Source organism: Macaca fascicularis, chromosome 11 (assembly GCF_037993035.2).
Source record: "Macaca fascicularis isolate 582-1 chromosome 11, T2T-MFA8v1.1".
NCBI lineage: Eukaryota > Metazoa > Chordata > Mammalia > Primates > Cercopithecidae > Macaca > Macaca fascicularis.
This window is the reverse complement of record NC_088385.1, coordinates 35,111,384-35,132,645: the sequence shown is the minus strand read 5'-3', so window position 1 is coordinate 35,132,645 and position 21,262 is coordinate 35,111,384. Positions and strand designations below refer to the sequence as shown.

Genomic DNA, 21,262 nt, shown 5'->3' with positions numbered 1-21,262 from the left:
TCATTTTTGTATTTTTTTGTAGAGACGGGATTTCACCATACTGACCAGGCTGGTCTCAAACTCCTGAGTTCAAAGTGATCCACCTGCCTTAGCCTCCCAAAGTGCTGGGATTACAGGCATGAGCCACTGCGCCCAGACAAAAAAAAATTTTTTTTTGTTTTGAGACAGAGTCTTGCTTTGTCACCCAGGCTGGAGTGCAATGGCACCATCTCGGCTCACTGCAACCTCTGCCTCCCAAGTTCAAGTGACTCTCCTGCCTCAGCCTCCCAAGTAGCTGGGATTATAGTTACTCACCACCATGCCCAGCTCATTTTTGCATTTTTTGTAGAGACAGGGTTTCACCATGTTGGCCAGGCTGGTCTCGAACTCCTGACCTCAGGGGATCTGCCCATCTCGGACTCCCAAAGTGCTGGGATTACAAGCATAAGCCATGGCGCCTGGCCCTGGCTAAATTTTACTAGTAATTATTTAAGTTCATAGCACCATGTGACTCTTGTTTAAGTCATGGCCAGTACTTATGTACAAAGTATGAAGTCCTCTTCACAGGTAAGTAACAGTAAGATTATCTGATTTTAGAATCCATTTGTGACATAATAAAAATATATATACTTGATCTTTGTCTCTGGTTTCTGACAAAGGGCAGTACTTAAATCAAAATTTCCGGCTGGGTGCGGTGGCTCACGCCTGTAATCCCAGCACTTTGGGAGGCTGAGGCAGGTGGATCATGAGGTCAGGAGATCCAGACCATCCTGGTTAACACAGTGAAACCCTGTCTCTACTAAAAATGCAAAAAATTAGCCAGGCGTGGTGGCGGGTGCCTGTAGTCCCAGCTACTCGGGAGGCTGAGGCAGGAGAATAGCGTGAACCCGGAAGATGGAGCATGCAGTGAGCTGAGATGGCGCCACTGCACTCCACCCTGGGGGACAGAGCGAGACTCCGTCTCAAAACAACAACAGCAACGACAACAACAACAACCTCTTGTAATTTCCTAAGTGGTGGGGATAAGAGGAGCATCTTTTGTTCCTAACAGAGAGTTCTTAAATCTCTTGACGCTTCATAGGTGGAAGAAGCCTCTTTTGTTTTGATGAAACAACTCTTGGCGCAACCCTAGGTAGCCTCAGGATGGTGTTGGTTGCCAGAAAGATCAAGTAATGATCAGAAGCATAGAACTTTCAGACCCATTCCTCCCAACTTCTGGAGAGGGAGAGGGCCTGGAGACTGAGTTAATAATTGATCACGTGCACATGATGAAACCTCTAAATGACAAGGATCAGAGAGCTTCCAAGTTGGTGAATACATCCATGTGCAGGGAGGGTGGCCTACCCTAACCCATGGGACAGGAGCACACAAGATCAGGAATCTTCTGGACCTCACCTTATGTATTAATCTCTCTTCATCGGGCTGTTCATCTATATTCTTCATAGTATCCTTTATAATAAACCAGCAAATGTCAGTAAAGTGCTTTCCTGAGTTCTGTGAACCAATCTAGTAAACCTGATGAGGAGTTCATGGGAACTTCTGATTTACAGTGAATGAGTCAGAATTATGGGGTGCATAAGACTTGTGACTGGCATCTAAAGTGGAGATAGTCTTGTGGGACTCAGTGTTTCACCTATGGGATCTGAAGTGAACTCCAGGTAGAGTTGAAGAACTGGTTGTTGCTGGGAGGAAGACCCTCCATTTGGTGTCAGAGGTGTTCTCTGGGTACAAAGAGATAATATCAGAAACAACCTAGGCATCCCCTTATATGAAAAGTCACCAATCAGGAGCCTTGAGAAATCAAAAGTAAATTATTTATGGCCAACAGAAGGCATGAAAAGCTCCTATACAAGGAGAAACTTCTGTAACAATGAAATCAAAATTTTTATTGACTTCATAAAGTGTGAAAGAAATAAAAACAGATGTAGGAAAAGAACTTGAAGGGCAAAAGTTAGCCTTTTTCTAAGAGCTGTAGCCAACTCATTTATTCACAATGTCTGGTTTATAAATCGACCAGATTCTTGGCTTTTCCCGTGCTTCTGCCCACTGCCAAACTATTTTCCATTTATTCACAACAAATTTATCTGCAGGTCCAGAGAGGAGAAGAAAATCAAACTGCCTAATATTTCATAAGTTTTCACAAGGAGGCTGCTAAAACCAAATAAAATTGCTTTTAATTATCTCAATCATAAGTAACCAAGGGTGAACAAATGTTTCTCTTCACAAAAGGGAAAATAGATCCTTTTCATAAGCAAATTCTTCCTGACATTGTTGCTATTAATTTTGTACTACTTTGCTGGTTTATTTTTCTAAACTTGATTTCTCTAAATCTGAAATCTAGTGGCCAAAACATCCCAGCCTAACACTATTTCTGTAAACTAATTTCTGTAGACTTTATCTGCTTCAAACTACCTCAGCCTCCTGTGTTGCAACACTTTGTTTTGCAGTTACCAACACTGCTCATTCAACTTTTCAAACCTGTATTTTGCTTCATGGCAGTAATAGATAAAATGAACACTGCTAAGTAGGAAAAACTCCTCAGGACCAGCCAGTCACCCAAAAGCTGCTACTTTAAATGCACCAACACTATCACTTGTTCCAAGGTCAGGATCACCCAGACCTGCGGTGAAACGCAAGCTGATGTTTATCTGGGAAGTACATTTTTTTTTTTTCTGAGGAAAAAAGCAGGGTGGATTACTAAAACTAGTAGTTGAAAGGTCAAATTTTTGACATGATTATTTTATGACTGTGGGAAAGTTGCTTAACTTCCTTATAAATTAGAGAAATATTTTTACTGCTCTACTGACATCTCTTAGGCATAGATACAGATCAAAATTCTTCTTTTTGATGGTTGGTAATTTTAAGAAAAACTTAACAAATTAGGTGACTCTCTAAAAAAGGCTTGGTGATACCCTCTAGTCTTGACTCTCCTCTTTATTTTGATATTCTCTCTTTAAGAAAAATATTACTGGCCAGGCACGGTGGCTCATGCCTGTAATCCCAGCACTTTGGGAGGCCAAGGCGGGTGGATCACGAGGTCAGGAGATTGAGACCAGCCTGGCCAACGTGGTGAAATCCCATCTCTACTAAAAATACAAAAATTAGCTAGGTGTGGTGGCGGGCGCCTCTAATCCCAGCTACTCAGGAGGCTGAGGAAGGAGAATCGCTTGAACCCGGGAGGCGGAGGTTGCAGTGAGCCAAGATTGCGCCACTACACTCCAGCCTGGCAACACAGTGAGACTCCATCACAAAAAAAATTACTATAAACCCTGTTTTACTAAACATTTAATATTTAGTAGCTTACAAAGTTAAGTATTGGCTTTCCTTACTCCCTGCTGCAGAATCAGACTAGCAGGCCTCACATTTTTTCTAGACCCAGAGCACAATAGCATTGTGTGTTAGGCTTCTAACAGTGTAGGGGATTGTTTCAGTGATGCAAAACTTAAAAAGCAAATACTGCTTCTAGCTTATCCATTATTTCCTATATTTTTTTCTGGCTGACAGAAGAAAGAAGTTAGGAAGAAAAGAAAATGAACCAGTTAATCAAAGATAACCAATTTTCCAATTCTGAATTTTTAAATTGCATTACATAAGCCATATTTGGCTACATCTAATACAATTTTTCTCCTATAAATAAAAAGGTTGATGATTTTATTCATTCAGTGATATAACCAATTTTACTACTCCCTTGCTTAAAATTATTTAATGGAACTGCAAGGCCCAGTGGGGAGGGGGAACCTCAAAACCTCTAGTTTGCATAAAGGACCCTTCACATTAAGACATCAATCTCACCTGCAATCCCAGCACTTTGGGAGGCCGAGGCGGGTGGATCAACTGAGTCGGGAGTTCGAGACCAGCCTGACCAACATGGAGAAACACCGTCTCTACTAAAAATACAAAATTAGCTGGGCGTAGCGGCACATGCCTGTAATCCCAGCACTTTGGGAGGCCGAGGTGGGTGAATCACCTGAGGTCAGGAATTCAAGACCAGCCTGATCAACATGGAGAAACCCAGTCTCTACTAAAAATACAAAATTAGCCAGGTGTGGTGGCACATGCCTGTAATCCCAGCTACTAGGGAGGTTGAGGCAGAAGAATTGCTTGAACCCTGGAGGCAGAGGTTACGGTGAGCCAAGATCACGCCACTGCACTCCAGCCTGAGCAACAAAAGCAAAACTCTGTCTCAAAAAAAAAAGAAAAAAAAAAGGTGTCAATCTCCTCAAGGGCCTAATATCCATCTACTCGGAACTATGCGCCCTAACGCTCTAGCCACATTCCCATCTTCTCCATTCCTGGAAAACGTGGTTCTCTTTTCATATGTTTCTCTCCGCTTTTGCATACGTTAGTTCTTTCAGCTTAAAAAACAGAAAGTCTTTGTTTAAACAAATTCGTCAATATCTAGTTCCAATGTTACCTTTTTTGAGGAAATTTCCTGGAATCAATGAAACGTTAGTTGTTCCTCCTTTTCTATTCTTCAAACATATTTTGTACCTCTCCTATGACATTTCCATAGTCATTGCTTTTAGAGGAGTATGAGGGAGGCAAACTTAAACCTCCTTGAAGATAGAGGTACTGAGTATAGTGAATACAGTTACATGTCCTAACCCTAAGCATGTCTTGTTACCATTCTGTATCTAAATGGTCAATTTTAGATAAAAAGTTACCAGAAATACCTTTTTTCCTTGATATTTCTTATTTTGCTATTTTATACTCTAAATTTGTAACTCTGATGGAAATAAATAAAAAAAATTTAACTGGGCAATATTAGAGAAAAACTTGCTATTTCTAATAAATCAGTAACTCTACTGATAGTCATTAGGGGTCTTACATTTATAAAATAACAAAATTATTTTCAAGCTTTGAATAATTTCTTTTTGCTATAGCCAAAATTGATTCCATATTTCTAAGAAGTCATGTAATCTAATAATGCATAATTACTATTCAGATCAAGTATATTATCAAATAGCAAACAGCAGTTCACAGATTTTAACTGTGCATTTGGGGAAGGGAACTTTTTTTTTTTTAATGTTAACTGTTGCTACAGATTTTAAAATGTAGGTCAATTTCCAATTATCTAAATTTGGAAATAAACTACATGAAGTGTAAACACACAAATAATTCTTACACTTTAATTCATGTACTGTTTTTCTTTCTTTCTTTTTCTTTCTTTTTTTTTTTTCCTGAGACAGAGTTTCGCTCTTCTTGCCCAGGCTGGAGTGCAATGGCGTGATCTCAGCTCACCACAACCTCCGCCTCCCAGGTTCAAGTGATTCTCCTGCCTTAGCCTCCCAAGTAGCTCGGATTACAGGTGTGTGCCACTACGCCCGGCTAATTTGGTATTTTTAGGAGAGACGGGGTTTCTCCATGTTGGTCAGGCTGATCTTGAACTCCCAACCTCAGATGATCCACCTGCCTAGGCCTCTCAAAGTGCTGGGATTACAGATGTGAGCCACTGCACCTGGCCCATGTACTGGTTTTCTATTCCACATCAAGCCTTACAGGAACTACTAAGGAAACATTTCTAAATTATTTTTTATTCAATCTTTTTACTTTTCCTATCACCCTCCTACAAGAGTATTTCAAAGAGTGAAATGACTTAAATGTAGGAAGAGAAAAAACAAAAAGAGGGGCAAGTACATCATTAATACAAAACATTAAGTATCTCTTTTTTATATATTTTTATCTTTTTATTTTTTGAGACAGAGTCTCCGTCTCCCAGGTTGGAGTACAATAGCACGATCTCGGCTCACTGCAACCTCCGCCTCCTGGGTTCAAGTGATTCTCCCGCCTCAGCCTACTGAGTAGCTGGGACTACAAGTGCGTGCCACCATGCCCAGCTGATTTTTTGTATCTTTACTAGAGACAAGGTTTCACCATGTTAGCAAGGATGGTCTCGATCTCCTGATCTCATGAGCCGCCCTCCTCGGCCTCCCAAAGTGCTGGGATTACAGGTGTGAGCCACCATGCCCAGACTAAGTACATCTTTAATAGCAAAAAATCTTGGCCACAATTTTCTCCATACAGACAGTGTCGCTCCAAATTTTTTAGTTTCACACCCCAAAGCTTCTCCCCCTCATCTCTTTTCTGTCTTACAACACAGCCCATTAATTCATCATCCAAAATCATGTATGGGCTCAGCCACAGATTCCAGTCTCACTAACCCCTCCTTACTTTATTTGTTGATTGAAATGTATTCAATCAACAAATATTAACAAAGTACCCAGTACCTACCTATTAGCTACCTTTCTAGACCCTAGGAATATAGTAGTGAACACCACCACAACAACAACAACAAAAAATCTGTACAACATGCTAAATGGTAAAAGTGCTATGAAGAGCCAGGCACAGTGGCTCACCCCTGCAATCCCAGCACTTTGGAAAGCCAAGGCTGGTGAATTGCTTGAGCTCAGGAGTTTGAGACCTGCCTGGGCAACAAGGCAAAACCCATGTCTCTACTAAAAATATAAAAATTAGCCAGGCATGGTGGTATGTGCCTGTAAGTCCTGGCTACTATGGAGGCTGAGGTGGGAGGATCGTTTGAGCCTGAAAGGCAGAGGTTACAGTGAGCCAAGACTGCGCCACCACATTCCAGCCTGGATAACAGAAAGACCCTGTCTCAAAAAAAAAAAAAAAAAAAGTGCTATAAAGAAAGTACAGCTAGGTGAAGGAACAGGAGTGCTATTAGATGAGAAGATATTATTATATCCTATATACAGGGAGGACAAGGAGGTCTCACTAATACAGTGTTAGCTGAGTAAACATGAAGGGAATAAGGCATAACATATTTTGAGGATTAGCATTCCAAGCAAAGTGTAAACACTACAAAAATTCTAAGGTAGAATCACAGTTGATATGTTCAAAGAGAAATAAGGAATACAACATGGATAAACTAGGGAGCATATTTGATGCTGAGGTCAGAAAGTTAAGGGGGTAGGGATAGGGGCTAGAGAAGGTAGGGCCTTGCACATCATTGAAAGAACAGGTGATTTCCTTTGAAAGAGATGGGAATCCACTGAAGGACTGCGAGCAGAGAAGTGGCAATTATCTGCCTTTCGTTTTTAGAGGTGCACACAGGCTGTTAGGTAGAGAATGGACTCCAGGAGGTCAAGGGTAGATAGGAGACTAGTAGAACCAATCCAGGGGAAAGCTGTGGGTAACCTAAAGCAGGGCAAGAAGCAGTAGAGGCAATAAGACATAGTCAATTTGATAGATCTTGAAGCCAGATTTGTTGCCAGATTGTATGTAAGAGAAAAATGACTCAAGGAAGACTAGGTTTTTGGGACTGAGCATAAGAAATAATAACTGCTTTATGATCAGGCACGGTGGCTCATGCCACCAGCACTTTGGAAGGCCGACTGGGCGGATCACAAGGTCAGGTGACCAAGACCATCCTGGCTAACACGGTGAAACCCTATCTCTACTAAAAATACAAAAAATTAGCCGGGTGTGGTGGCAGGCGCCTGTAGTCCCAGCCACTCAGGAAGCTGAGGCAGGAGAATGGCGTGAACCCGGGAGATGGAGCTTAGCGCCACTGTACTCCAGCCTGGGTGACAGAGTGAGACTCCGTCTCAAAAAAAAAAAAGAAAAAAAAAAAAGAAAGAAAGAACTGCTTTATAATGGCATGGAAAAGACAAGACCACAGTGACACAGTCTTTTATTTTTTTGTTTAAATTAAAAAAAAAATGTGTGTGTACTTATTCTCTAAGAAGGTGAAGGACCCATTTTCGCCAGGCCAAATTTATTATAATAACCACCATGTAGAATGACCAAATTCTATGATCAACACTATTTTTCTTCTCATAAGTATTTTCCTTCTGCCTGCTAAAACATATAACCAACTAACTGTGTCAATTCGCCAGGGAATAAAAATGGAAGGACCTGTTCCAGCCAGAGCTTAGCAGGTGCTGTGGTGGGCGATAAATCAGAGAACACACACAAACCAGGGTGAAGACATTTATAAATGTACTTCAGCCAATAAAAATTAGCTTGTTATTTTATAAAGATAAAAGGCGCCTATAGTAAAGGTTATCAGAAGGTGGCTCAGGAAGTGGGCAGGGATGGGCTACAAAACATCTAAGAAAATGCCTTTTTATTTTTGAAATAAATGAACTCAACTTTTCCTTAGATTATTCCAGGAACCTCCTATCTACTCTTGACCTCCTCAAGTCTATTCTAGTATCTAAGAAGAACCGATTAAATTTAAATCTTAATCCTAGTTTGCAGTTCAGGTTACACGTACATTTGGATGTTTATTAAATGAATACCAGGTTATCATCCTTCCAAAGAACTGCATAATATTTCCTATTGAGTCATTCATCATACTCCATCATATTTCATTTCTTTCACATGAAAGGAGTTTGCCTGAAAGCATAAGCTTTAGAAAAAGAAGTTTTTTCAGGTCATTTAAAAAAGATAAAACTATTGTAAATAACATGTGCACTAAATACGCATATTTACAATTTTTCTTAGATGATTTAACAAAATTATCCAGTAGTGTAGGCAGGAAGTGCTATATTACTATCTTCTCAGTTTAAAAACCTAAAAAGGAACTTAAAAAGCCCGTACTGTTGTAGTGGCCACTCTCTAAAGGGTGCTGTCCATTAAAGCAGAAAACAAGAGCCAACAATTTCTCTATGTTTGTCAACATTGACCTCTCAAGCTTCATCTTCCTGTTCTAGAAGGATTTTCCTCCCTAATTAAGAGCTGCCTTCCAGGAGGGAATACTGTCTCTCCAATCATCTCTAACTAAAGATGAAATGAGAAGGAACAGAAGCTATTTCAGGAAAAAGAGAACCTAAAACTTCACTGCTTGGGGTGAGAAAACACTTTCCTTTTGCAGCATTTTAAAAAATTTATTTCATATTTAGAGTATGATGGTAAATTTTGGAGAGATCACAAGACCTCCAAACTTGATGCAAGAGTGGTAGAACGCCTGCAAAAGAATTCAGCCTTCTGCCTGAGTGACGGAGGGAGCAGGGGCAGGCATGGACTGGGCTGCTTAACCCTCCCGCAGCTACTAGAACCTGGGAACAGAGCCAGCTGTGCAGCTGCAGGAGGGGCGCCTCAGCTCTCCCGAGGCAGTGCTGTCACCAACCCCAACCTTGGGCTTCCACACTCAGCGTATGCCCCTGACACTTAAGGAAGGAAAGAGCCACACCACCATCAGAAAGAATACTGATAACTGTGAGGGCTGCCGGTTCTAAGTTTTAGTTTATCTTGTTCAGCAATGTAGACATTTTTCAGCGAGGCTTATATCCAGTCAAAAACGAACGGAAAAATAGATAAACAAAATGAACCCATTTCAGCTATTAAAAATATTTTTAGCAGACATTTCCCGTCACATGATTACATTTCTATCACACAGTAGAATTACACTTCTATTTCAAAGACTCAGTTTCTCATTAATATACTCTCTACAACATTCAAAGAGACCACAGTGGCTTACTACTACTACCACTAACAATTTTTAAAAAACAAACTCGTGCCTATCTCTACAATGTTGTCTTTTATGGAAAAACAAATAATACTTACTCCCCTGAACTTCACCAAAACAAGACTGGGATGGTGGGAATTTTTGTTTGTTTTAACAGAACAATGCTCCATGCAGTAGCACTAGAAAAAAGATTAGTAATAAATATTTCTTAACATTTGTTCACACCAGAAACGGAAGGAAAAAGAGAAAACTGTTTCTTTCTTTCTCTGTATTTCTCCCCTCAGTGACTGAATTTCCAAACTTTACTTATGTTAATAAAAATAAGCCAGAGGAACATAACTATCAAACACATTTGTATCTGGTTAGCCCAGAAGAAGCCTCCAGGAGAGTCAAACCCATCAATAGCATATATTTTAATCTTGAAGTTGAAAACCAATGTGAGTTCTATTAACTTTAAAATAAAACCAAACTCTGCCACTTTTACATCCCGCAGCATGCCGTGTTACAAAGTGACCCACGCTGGGGAAGAAAAAACTATATCTACTAGAAAATGAAACCACTTACCTTGATCAGTGGACATGATTTCACATATACTGATAATTAATCTACTCTGGTTTAATAAAAAGATATTTGGCTTTACTCTTTTAAAGTTCATGTGATAAAATCTCACTCCTGGCTGTAAAGCCTCGGGGAGGCTGAAGATCACACAGGATCTGCCAGGAGCTCAGACCAATGCACTATGACTTCAGTGCATTCTTCGAACTTAACTGCCCAAGGACCACCTCATGCAAAACATGCCACACCTCCCCAGAGGACGGACTGCTGCAGCGCACTGCATGAGACGGAGTATATGAGCACAGAGAGCCTTCTATTTATCAAAGTAAAGTAAACAACTGAGGCACATGGAACCTTTAAAAGCGTTCAAAGTACAGCTGGGAATAGGGTGATTTCTAAATGGACTAATGCCTTAACTATTAGTAATGCTCTAAAAAGCTAACGGAAAAACAGTTTGTTTCTATTTAACAGGGCTACTGCCCTGGACCAAGATGTTTGTTACAGATTCATGATTCACAAGCTTAAGATGTTAAAATCTCATTTTGAATGACCTCAAATACCATTTTCCCATTTATGTTTTCCTTTCCAGCACAGCTCATTGATTTCAGTGACTAAATAATACAGAATTAATAACTACTACATACATATTTCCTAAGGAAAACAAGCTGTATATGTTATTTCAAAACATAGTTTAACTGGTAAAATATTTATTACTCATTTTTATCTGTCTTTATAATTTTACATACTGCAATCAGTACATTAACAATTTCCCACAGCCTTGAAAAATCAGAAAATGTCAGATTAAAGCCAGGCACGGTGGCTCATGCCTGTAATCTCAGCACTTTGGCAGGCTGAGGTGGGTGGATCACCTGAGGTCAGGAGTTCCGAGACCAGCCTGGCCAACATGGTAAAATCCATCTCTACCAAAAATACAACAATTAGCCAGGCGTGGTGGGGGGTACCTGTAATCTAAGCTACTCAGGAGGCTGAGGCAGAAGAATCGCTTGAACCCAGGAGGTGGAGGTTGCAGTGAGCTGACATTGCGCCACTGCACTCCAGCCTGGGCGACAGAGTGAGACTCCATCTCAAAAACAAACAAACAAACAAAAGAAAATGTCAGATTAAAATATTTATAAAATCATAATGAGTTAACAGGCTACAGACATTCTCCCTCACTGGGGAAAATAACCTCTCCAACCCCCTCCTCTCTGGTGGTTCCCTCTCTCTAGTGTGCACTTGAATCACCTAGTGGGTTATCAAGACGTACATCACTGAATGCCCTATCAAAGTCAGATTCAGTGTACGGTGGGGCCACATAATTTGCATTTCTAACAAGCTCCCAGGAGACAGTGACACTGCTGACCTGGGCCTTCACTACAGGAATCACACTTTGAGAGCCACTGGGGCAGTGAATTGCTGGGTTGGGGAGGATTAAAGGACTTGTAAATTGCACGCCTGCTAGGAGCTGATGGATGTCAGGTGGGAGCCAATACAATGCTGAGGATGAGGTGTAAGGGGTTTGTTCTCCCACTTCAACACAAGCTCCCCATCAGGACACAGGGGTTGTCAATCATTTTAATGAAAGTGGTACTTTTTTAGTAATAGAAATGTGTATATAAGGCATGAATAAATAAGCTTTACAATTAATCTAATACAGAATAGGGTAATAGTACATGGAGAAAATAAGTCAAAGAGAAGAAACCTGAATTGTTTTTAATTCCTTTGCAAACTCCACCCATATGTGTTTAAATTTCACTGTGGCAGAGAAACTGTTTAGGTTTGATTCCAAGACCACTTAGCCTTGGCAAATTTCAGTAATGTAAAAACCAGACTATTTCCCGGTCACAAAAATGCCCCAGCGTCTGTCTGTACTTCCTGAGCTTTGATAGGAATGTTTAAATTATAATCTCAGGTTTGGTATTAAAACAAACACTTAAAAAAAAAAAAAGCTAACATGTGCTTTGTGCCCATTGCTATGTTAAGCATTTTCCGTGTAGAATTTCATAAAGTCCTTATTGCAGGGTAATAATTTATCACCATCTTACGGAAGAATACCACTCTGTAAGGTAGCGATAATTTATCACCATTTTGCAGAAGAGAAAACTAAGTTCAGGAGGTTAAAAATCTTGACCACTCATGCTAGTACAATGATAACCATTAAGATATTAAATTCATCGTTGTACAACAAATTAAGACATAATGGTACAGCAGTCACCCTTTACCTGTGATCAACTTTAGGCTGAAAATATTACATACAATATTTTGAGAGAGATACCACATTCACATAATCTTTATTACAGTATATTGTTATAATTGTTCTATTTTATTGCTATTGCTGTTAATCTCTTACTGTGACTAATTTATAAATTAAACTTTATTATAGGTATGGATGTAAAGGAGAAAACAGTACATATACTATTCAGTCCTATATGCAGTTTCAGGCATCCACTAGGGTCTTGGAATACATCCCCTGCGGAAAACGGGACACTACTGCATTCACTTTTGAATCTTTATAGATGAAGGCCAGAAATCAAAACATGGCTTGCAGGAGAAAGTGGTAACTAAAATAAAACATAACAATTATGACTGACTCTCAATTGCCCACAAGTGGACAATCTGCAATAATCTGCAGCATCTACCACAAACTTAACACGAAATTCTAGGCTACCCAATAGGAGCAATAGCAGTTTCTCACCAGGTGGGAATGCACTTACCCTATGAGCCAGCAATCCTAACTCTTAGGTACTTAACCTAAGTAAAACGAGTATTTACATTGACAAAAATGTTTACAGAGCCTTTATTCATAATCACCCAAAACTAGAAATGCATACTTGTTCTTCAAGTAGTGAATGGGAAACAAACTGTGGTACATCCATACAATGGCATACCACAAAGCAATAATAAGGGATGAACGCAAGATACCTGCATATGCATTAGAAAGAAGCCGACGTAAAGGGCTACACATATATGATAAAATGAGACATTCTGGAAAAGACAAACCTATAGGAATAGTAAACAGATCCAAGGTTGCCAGGGCTGGTGGTAAGGGAACTGACTTTTCGTAAAAGGGCATGACAGAATTTTGGAACTGAAGGAACTGTTCTGTATCTTCATTGTGGTGGTGGTGGTTACATGACTGCATGCATTTGTCAAAATTCAGAATTGTACCCTAAAGAGGTTGAATTTTAATGTATGCAAATTATCTTTTAATTTAAAAAAAAATTAGAAGCAAATAAAAACAATTCATTCATTAAAAAAGATGCTAGTTGGGCCGGGAGCGGTGGCTCACACCTGTAATCCCAGCACTTTGGGAGGCCAAGGTGGGATCATGAGGTCAAGATCGAGACCATCTGACCAACATGGTGAAACCCTGTCTCTACTAAAAATACAAAAATTAGCTGGGCATGGTGGCGTGCGCCTGTAGTCCCAGCTACTCAGGAGACTGAGGCAGGAGAATTGCTTGAACCCGGAAAGGGGAAGTGCAGTGAGCTGCGATCGCACCATTGCACTCTACCTGGCGACAGAACAAGGCTCCGTTTAAAAAAAAAAGGCTAGGAAACTAACTGTCATAGATAGTGTAAACTCAACACTAAATGATTTTTGGTATATCCACTACACTTCTCATTGTCAACAGTAGAGATAATCACAAATTCATTTTCTGTGATTTACAAAAAAGTTGGCAAATTTATTAAAAGTGATCTAATTAATTCCCCATACATTGTCCGTTTGTAAAAGCTGAAGTTTATGATATCATGCTCTGAAGACTTAGTGGCTATCATCCAACCCTTTCACTTCTCCCTCCTCGTAGAGATGTTATTTCTGTACACATTCCACTGAATAAGAAACTTAACCAAGTTCTGCCAAACATTCACGTGATATTTCTTTTTTTTGAGGACTCTCTGTCACCCAGGTTAGAGTGCAGTGGTGTGACCTCAGCTCACTGCAACCTCTGCCTCCTGGGTTCAAGCAATTCCCATGCCTCAGCTTCTCTAGTATCTGGGATTATAGACACATGCCACTGGGCCTGGCTAATTTTTGTTTTAGTAGAGACAGGGTTTCACCATGTTGGCCAGTCTGGTCTCGAACTCCTCACCTCAAGTGATCCACCTGCCTCAGCCTCCCAAAGTGCTGTGATTACAGGCATGAGCCACCGTGCCCAGCACACATGATATTTCGTAATAATGTTTTTTCATTATATTAAAATTTTAAATAAAAGCCTACCTATATTATATTCAATAGTTTACCATTTTCCATGGAAATGATCTGAAATCAAGAATTTTATATGCAACCTGCACTTCCTGAATTAAAACCTATAAATCTACAATGTTTAAAAATAAAAGGAAGACTAAGTTGTTTGCCTTAGCATTTTTATTTAAACTTAACTGGCACATTAGCTGTCATATAATTGAAGACATCCCAATTAACCTAACATACCATTGGCAATGTCAGCTTTATTTATTTTTTTTTAATTTTTTTATTTTCAGACAGAGTCTCACCCTGTCACCCAGGCTGGAGTGAAGTGGCTTAATTTTGGCTCACTGCAACCTCCGCCTCCCAGGTTCAAGTGATTCTCCTGCCAGCCTCCTGAGCAGCTGGGATTATAGGCAAGTGCCACCACGCTTGGCTAATTTTTGTATTTTTAGTAGAGATGGGGTTTCACCATGTTGGTCAGACTGGTCTTGAAATCCTGAACTCATGATCCAACTGCCTCAGCCTCCCAAAGTGCTGGGATTACAGGCGTGAGCCACCGCGCCCGGCCGGCAATGTCAGCTTTAATAAATTATGTACAAATAAGCACATACTAGCAAAAAAGTAACAGGAAAATTATTCCTAGTAAATGTTAGTATTTAACTAACAGATAATATAGAAAATGGAGTAGGAAAACATAATGAAAGTAGGCCAGGTGCGGTGACTCACGCCTGTAATCCCAGCACTTTGGCAGGCCGAGGCGGGTGGATCACGAGGTTAAGAGATGGAGACCATCCTGGCCAACATGGTGAAACCCCATATCTACTAAAAATACAAAAATTAACTGGGCGTGGTGGTGCACGCCTGTAGTTGCAGCTACTTGGGAGGCTAAGGCAGGAGAATTGCTTGAATCCGGGAGACGGATATTGCAGTGAGCCGAGATTGTGTCACTGCACTCCAGCCTGGCAACAGAGTGAGATTCTGTATCAAAAAAAAAAAAAAGAAAAAAAAAAAAGATGCATAATTTCCATTTTGCATGTCTCTGAGGCTTAATAAAATGAGGCATAGAAATTCTTGAATGTATGCCAAGTAAATCCTATTGCTTGAATATTTTTGTACCAAACCATTTTGGTACAAATCTTCAAAGCAAATCTATTATCCTTGAACATCTTTTTTTTATTAAAAATAATTAATAAAAAAAGTTTTCTATCACCTCTTTAGTTATCTGTTCACTTATAGTCACACACACACACAGAGTACAGCTGGCCTCCACATCCAAGGTTTCTGCATTTGCAGGTGCAAGCAACTGTGGATCAAAAATATTCAAATACGATTTCAAATAAAAACAATACAACAATAAAAAATAAAATTTTAAAAAATATAACTATTTGCATAGTGTTTACATTGCACCGTATTAAATATTATGAGATGATTTAAAGTATAAGGGAAGGGCGGGTGCAGTGGCACTCACTTGTAATCTCAGCATTTTGGGAGGCTGAGGCAGGCAGATCGCCTGAGGTCAGGAGTTTGAGATCAGCCTGGTCAATATGGTGAAACTTCGTCTCTACTAAAAATACAAAAAGTAAGCCAGGCATGGTGGTGCGCACCTGTAATCCCAGGTACTCAGGAGGCTTGAGTCAGGAGAATTGCTTGAAACTGGGAGGCAGAGGTTACAGTGAGCTGAGATTATGCCACTGCACTCCAGCCTGGGTGACAGAGCGAGACTCTATCTCAAAAAAAAAAAAAAAAGTATAAGTAAGGATGTGCCTAGGTTATATGCAAACACTATGCCATTTTATATAAGAGACTTGTGCAAGCACAGATTTCGATATGAGGGTGATGGTCCTGGAACCAATCCCCCAACCCACACACGCTGAGTGACAACTTAGTACTGTTAAGAAGAAACCTTACCAGCCCAGCTCAGTGGCTCATGCCTGTAATCCCAGCACTCTGGGAGGCTGAAGCCGAAGGATCGGTTGAGTCCAGGAGTTTGAGACCAGGCTGGACAACATGGTGAAACCCTGTTTCTACTAAAAAAGAAAAACAAAAATCAGCCAGGTGTGGTGGAACGTGCTTGAAATCCCAGCTACTTGGGAGGCTGAGGCAGAGGTTGCAGCGACCTGAGATCACACCACTGAACTCCAGCCTGGGTGACAGAGCAAGACTGTCACCAAAAAAAATAGGAAAAAGAAAAAGGAAATTTTATCTGTGATGTCATCCTCCCTTGATCCTCTTCCACCAAAAAATACATAATACTAGAGAATAAAAACATTATACTAATCTAAATTAGGAAATTGATCCCTAAACCCCAATTTACAATCTCTCTGATCTTATCTATAGGGATTTCAGTTGGTAATATTTCCTCTTTCAGCATTTTCCCTCACCGTGGTCGACTTACTACATTAAAATACTAAGATAGGCCGGGTGCAGTGGCTTACACCTGTTAATCCCAGCACTTTGGGTGGATGTGGCGGGTGTATCATGAGGTCAGGAGATCGAGACCATCCTGGCCAACGCGGTAAAACCCATCTCTACTAAAAATACAACAATTAGCTGGATGTGGTGGCACAACTGTAGTCCCAGCTACTCAGGAGGCTGAAGCAGGGGAATCACTTGAATCTAGGAGGCGAAGTCTGCAGTGAGCTGAGATCGTGCCACTGCATTCTAGCCTGGTGACAGGGTGAGACTCTGTCTCAAAAAAGAAAGAAGGGGAGAAAAAAAAGAAAAAAACTAAGATAACCATGACACAGATGATGACTTCCAACAAGATACCATGTTAAGGATTAGGATTTTATTGTTATACTTGAGATGTCTGGGGCTGGGCACAGTAGCTCATGCCTGTAATTCTAGCACTTTGGGAGGCCGAGGCAGGCGGATCACTTGAGGTCAGGAGCTCGAGACCAGCCTCACCAACATGGTGAAACGCCGCCTCTACTAAAAATACAAAAATTAGCCGGGCGTGGTGACAGACGCCTGTAGTCCCAGCTACTCGGGAGGCTGAGGCAGGAGAATTGCTTGAACCAAGGAGGCGGAGGTTGCAGTGAGTCGAGATTGCGCCACTGCACTTCAGCCTGGGCGACAGAGTGAGACTCTATCTCAAAAAAAAAAAAAAAAAAAAAAGAGAGAGAGAGATGCCTGGCCAGGCTCTGGGAAGAAAACGATTCTGGATGTGTGTGGTGCCCCTGGTCAAGTAGGGGCAGGACTGCAAAGGGAGCGCACCATCCTCGCTCACTGCTCCTGTCAGCATTCCACAGGCTAGGCTCCCTGTCAGACACCCTTCAACGTATATGTATTGATCAGCCTGACATTAAACACTGCATAATATTCCATGGTTTAACTCTATTGTAATTCATTTAATTTAATTAACAAACATAATTTTATTACTTTTTTAAAAGAGCATCCTAGTAAATTTCTCTATATTTGCACAAATTTTTTTTGGATAGATTACTAGATGTGGACTTGACAGCTCAATGGTGTCTGAATTTTAAATTTTGGTAACTTACTGAAAACTTTACCTTGCAAGGGATGATATCAATATATATCCTCTCTGCCCTTTACCATTAATCTACACTAGATTATTAATTTTTAAAATCTTTACTCTTAGTTGACAGAGTATGGATAAGTAAATTTATAGTATATTTATGTGATGTAATACTATATCTGAGTTAAAACAAATGAACTACAGCTACACATCAACATAGGCCATTCTCACAATGTGTAGTGAATAAAGTACACAGAATAAAGCACAATTCCAGTTGTATATAGTATGTAGTTTTAAAACATTCCAAAATGTTGTTATAGACACATAACCATATGTGGTGTGATGTTATGATTTTTGTCCACAGTTCCAGTTCATAACTCTCACGGCCTTGTTATGAGGCTGGGGTACTTTACACCTCAGAAAATAATCTCTCTTTGCCCTCCTTGCACCTGCCCAACGCAGGACTCTAATCAGATTGTTGGGTCACAAAACCCTCATTCTGGAGAGGGAGAAAAGCAAAGGTACACTAGACAACAATTTCAGGATGGCAGATACCTCTGGTGGGGAGGCACAGTAGAAAAAGGAAGAACACAGGGGCTTCAAAGGTATTGGTAACATCCTAATTCTTAAAGTCTGTTTTGCTCTTGTTCTTTAAACAATCTTTAGAGATATATACATACACACACAACTTATTATGCATAAAATATTTCATACTAAACAACAGCACTTCATTGTTTAAATTTTGTATTTTCCTAATCAACAATTTCTATGTTTATAAATATTTATTAGCCATTTTTCTAAAAAAACTTCTGTAATCTCTGCACTCTTTTTTGTTTGTTTTTTTAAACAGAGTCTCACTCTGTCACCCAGGTGGATCACAGTGGTATGATCACAGCTCACCGCAGCCTTGACCTCCCATGCTCAAGCAATCCTCCCACCTCAGCCTCTTAAGTAGCTGAGACTACAGGCACATGTCACCATGCCCAGCTAATTTTTCACATTTTTGTACAGCCAGAGTCTCCCTATGTTGTCCAGGATAGTCTCAAACTCCTAGGCTTAAGCAGTCCTCCCATCTTGGCCTCCCAAAGTGCTGGGATTGCAGGTGTGAGCCACCATGCCCGGCCACATATTTTTTTTGTTTGTTTAACTGAATTATAGCTGTCTTTGAAGGAGTTCATATCACAAATATTTTCTCCAAATCTATTGTCTCTTATCAAATTTTGCTTTTATACTAATTCCAGGTAATTTATCTTTTTTTTTTTTAGACAGAGTTTCCCTCTGTCGCCCATGCTGGAGTGCAGTGGTGCAATCTCAGTTCACTGCACCCTCTGCCTCGTGGATTCAAGCAATTCTCCTGCCTCAGCCTCCCGAGTAGCTGGGACTACAGGCGCCCGCCCACGCCCAGCTAATTTTTTGTATTTTTAGTAGAGATGGGGTTTAATCGTGTTGGCCAGGATGGTCTCGATCTCCTGACCTCGTGATCCGCCCACCTCGGCCTCCCAAAGTGCTGGGATTACAGGCATGAACCACCACGCCCGGCCAATTTATCTTACTTCTAAGAACAAACATGGTGTTTAATTATAACCATTATTATTTTTACTATTAATTTCTTTGGATTCCAGTAGATCAATGCCAGGTGGCTATTCATACCAGAAGAACTATGTATTTTCTCTTTTTTTTTTTGAGATGGAGTCTCGCTCTGTTGCCCAGGCTGGAGTGCAGTGGCAAGATCTCAGCTCATTGCAAGCTCCACCTCCCGGGTTCACGCCATTCTCCAACCTCACCCTCCCAAGTAGCTGGGACTACAGGTGCCCACCACAACATCAGGCTAATTTTGTTTTTGTATTTTTAGTAGAGACAGGGTTTCACCGTGTTAGCCAGGATGGTCTCGATCTCCTGACCTCGTGATCTGCCCGCCTTGGCCTCCCAAAGTGCTGGGATTACAGGCGTGAGCCACCACACCTGGCCCAGAGCTATGTATTTTCTGAATGTGAATCATTTACTTAAATGCAACCAGATACAAGTTTATTTCTCTTCTCTGCCTCATCCCTCCTTATCAGTCCCTCTCAGCTTCATCCACCTGCAAACAGTAAATGCTTTGTGTAGCATTTTAGAATCCTTTAACCACATCTCTTTCATGCATACCTACCATGACACAGTCCTCTGTCCACCAGTTCTAGTTCTAAGGTTGTCATGTATTGCTAGCTTAAAACTACTACATTAATTGAATGAGTACAGAGTTTCAGTTGGGAAGGATGAAAAAGTTCTAAAGATGGATGGTGGTGGTGGCTGGACTACAACATAAATGTATTTAATGCCACAGAACCACACACTTAAAAATATTCAAAATAGTAAATGTCATAAATATTTTATCACACTTTCAAAAATTGCAAACATTCTCTGCCATAAATTTATGCTTCCCAACCTCAGCAGCCTCTCCTTGCATCCCAACTTGTATGCTCATGCTTAGTCAACCCTATGATAGACACTCCACTGCTTGCACTATTTCTCTGTGTTCTCTTTTTTCACTCTCTGCTCTGAGGAACTGAGCCAGGAGGGGGTTTACAGTTACTCCACTATGCAGAAGGTTCCCTTTTCAGTTCATGCTCTCCTTCCTAAATATCTAGATAACTACCTCCTTCACTGAAGAAGGGAAGCTTGAACTTTACATTGAAGGATAAGTAGGATTTCATTGGGCATCATAAGGAGGGAAAGGATATTATTTCAGGCTTTGTAGAAAGGAAATTGGCGGCAGACATGCAAACTTCACTGTGGTTTACAGAAGTGTTCATCAGTGCCTGCCAAAAGCCTCAGTGGCTGCATACTGCACTTAGAATGCGATCTTAATTTCACAGAAAGCCTGAAGGCTCTACCCCTCATCTCTTGCCACTTTGCTTTCAAAATATGGCTCCTAAACCATGCTCCCTCTATCAATCACCCAAGGTTTTGAGAAGGAAGTCAAGAAAAATGTTTTCGTAAATTTCCACAGGAACCTATTATTTTTTCCAACTTTGAAATAACCATGCAGCTTCCAGAAAAGGCTCCTCTGAGACTTAAAGAAAATAAAATGTTGGTTCTGCCCCTGCCGGGTCAGACAAAGGATAAAGTACAGCCAGTTACTTGCTACTAACTTGAGAGAAAAGAAGGAAGGCTTTCATTTCTCTTTTTTTTTTTGAGACGGAGTCTCGCTCTGTCACCCAGGCTGGAGTGCAGTGGCATGATCTTGGCTCACTGCAAGCTCCACCTCCCAGGTTCACACCATTCTCCTGCCTCAGCCTCCCGAGTAGCTGGGACTACAGGCGCCTGCCACCATGCCTGGCTAATTTTCTTGTATTTTTAGTAGAGACAGGGTTTCACCGTGTTAGCCAGGATGGTCTCCATCTCCTGACCTCATGATCCACCCGCCTCGGCCTCCCAAAGTGCTGGGATTACAGGCGTGAGCCACCGCACCTGGCCCATTTCTCTATTTTTTGATGAGCTGCCTGATCCAAATTACTTCTAATTATCGTCCTCCTTCCCCCAAAACCCTAATGCACAGCTTCCTGGGGTAACAGCAGTGATTTGGGCCTTTTGTGTTGGCCCGAATATTCTTAAAGGCCAAATTCAGAATGTGGAAAGAAAAGATA

The 21,262-nt window shown here is 40.7% G+C and overlaps 1 protein-coding gene across 18 annotated transcripts in view; it reads right to left on the bottom strand.

Moving 5' to 3' along the window:
• The window catches only part of FGD4 (FYVE, RhoGEF and PH domain containing 4), a 260,601-nt gene that overhangs the window by 103,613 nt on the left and 135,726 nt on the right, over positions 1–21,262 (bottom strand). For 4 of the 18 annotated variants that reach the window (XM_074006571.1, XM_005570525.5, XM_074006579.1 and 1 more), the window contains exon 1: positions 9,977–10,150. The exons of the other annotated variants lie outside the window; for them this stretch is intronic. Coding sequence is in view for 1 of the 4 variants with exons in the window: in XM_005570525.5 (XP_005570582.3) it covers positions 9,977–10,067 (91 nt within the window). In the remaining 3 variants the exon portion in view is untranslated. Of the gene's footprint in view, positions 1–9,976; positions 10,151–21,262 lie in introns of those variants that run through there. 18 annotated transcript variants of the gene reach the window in all.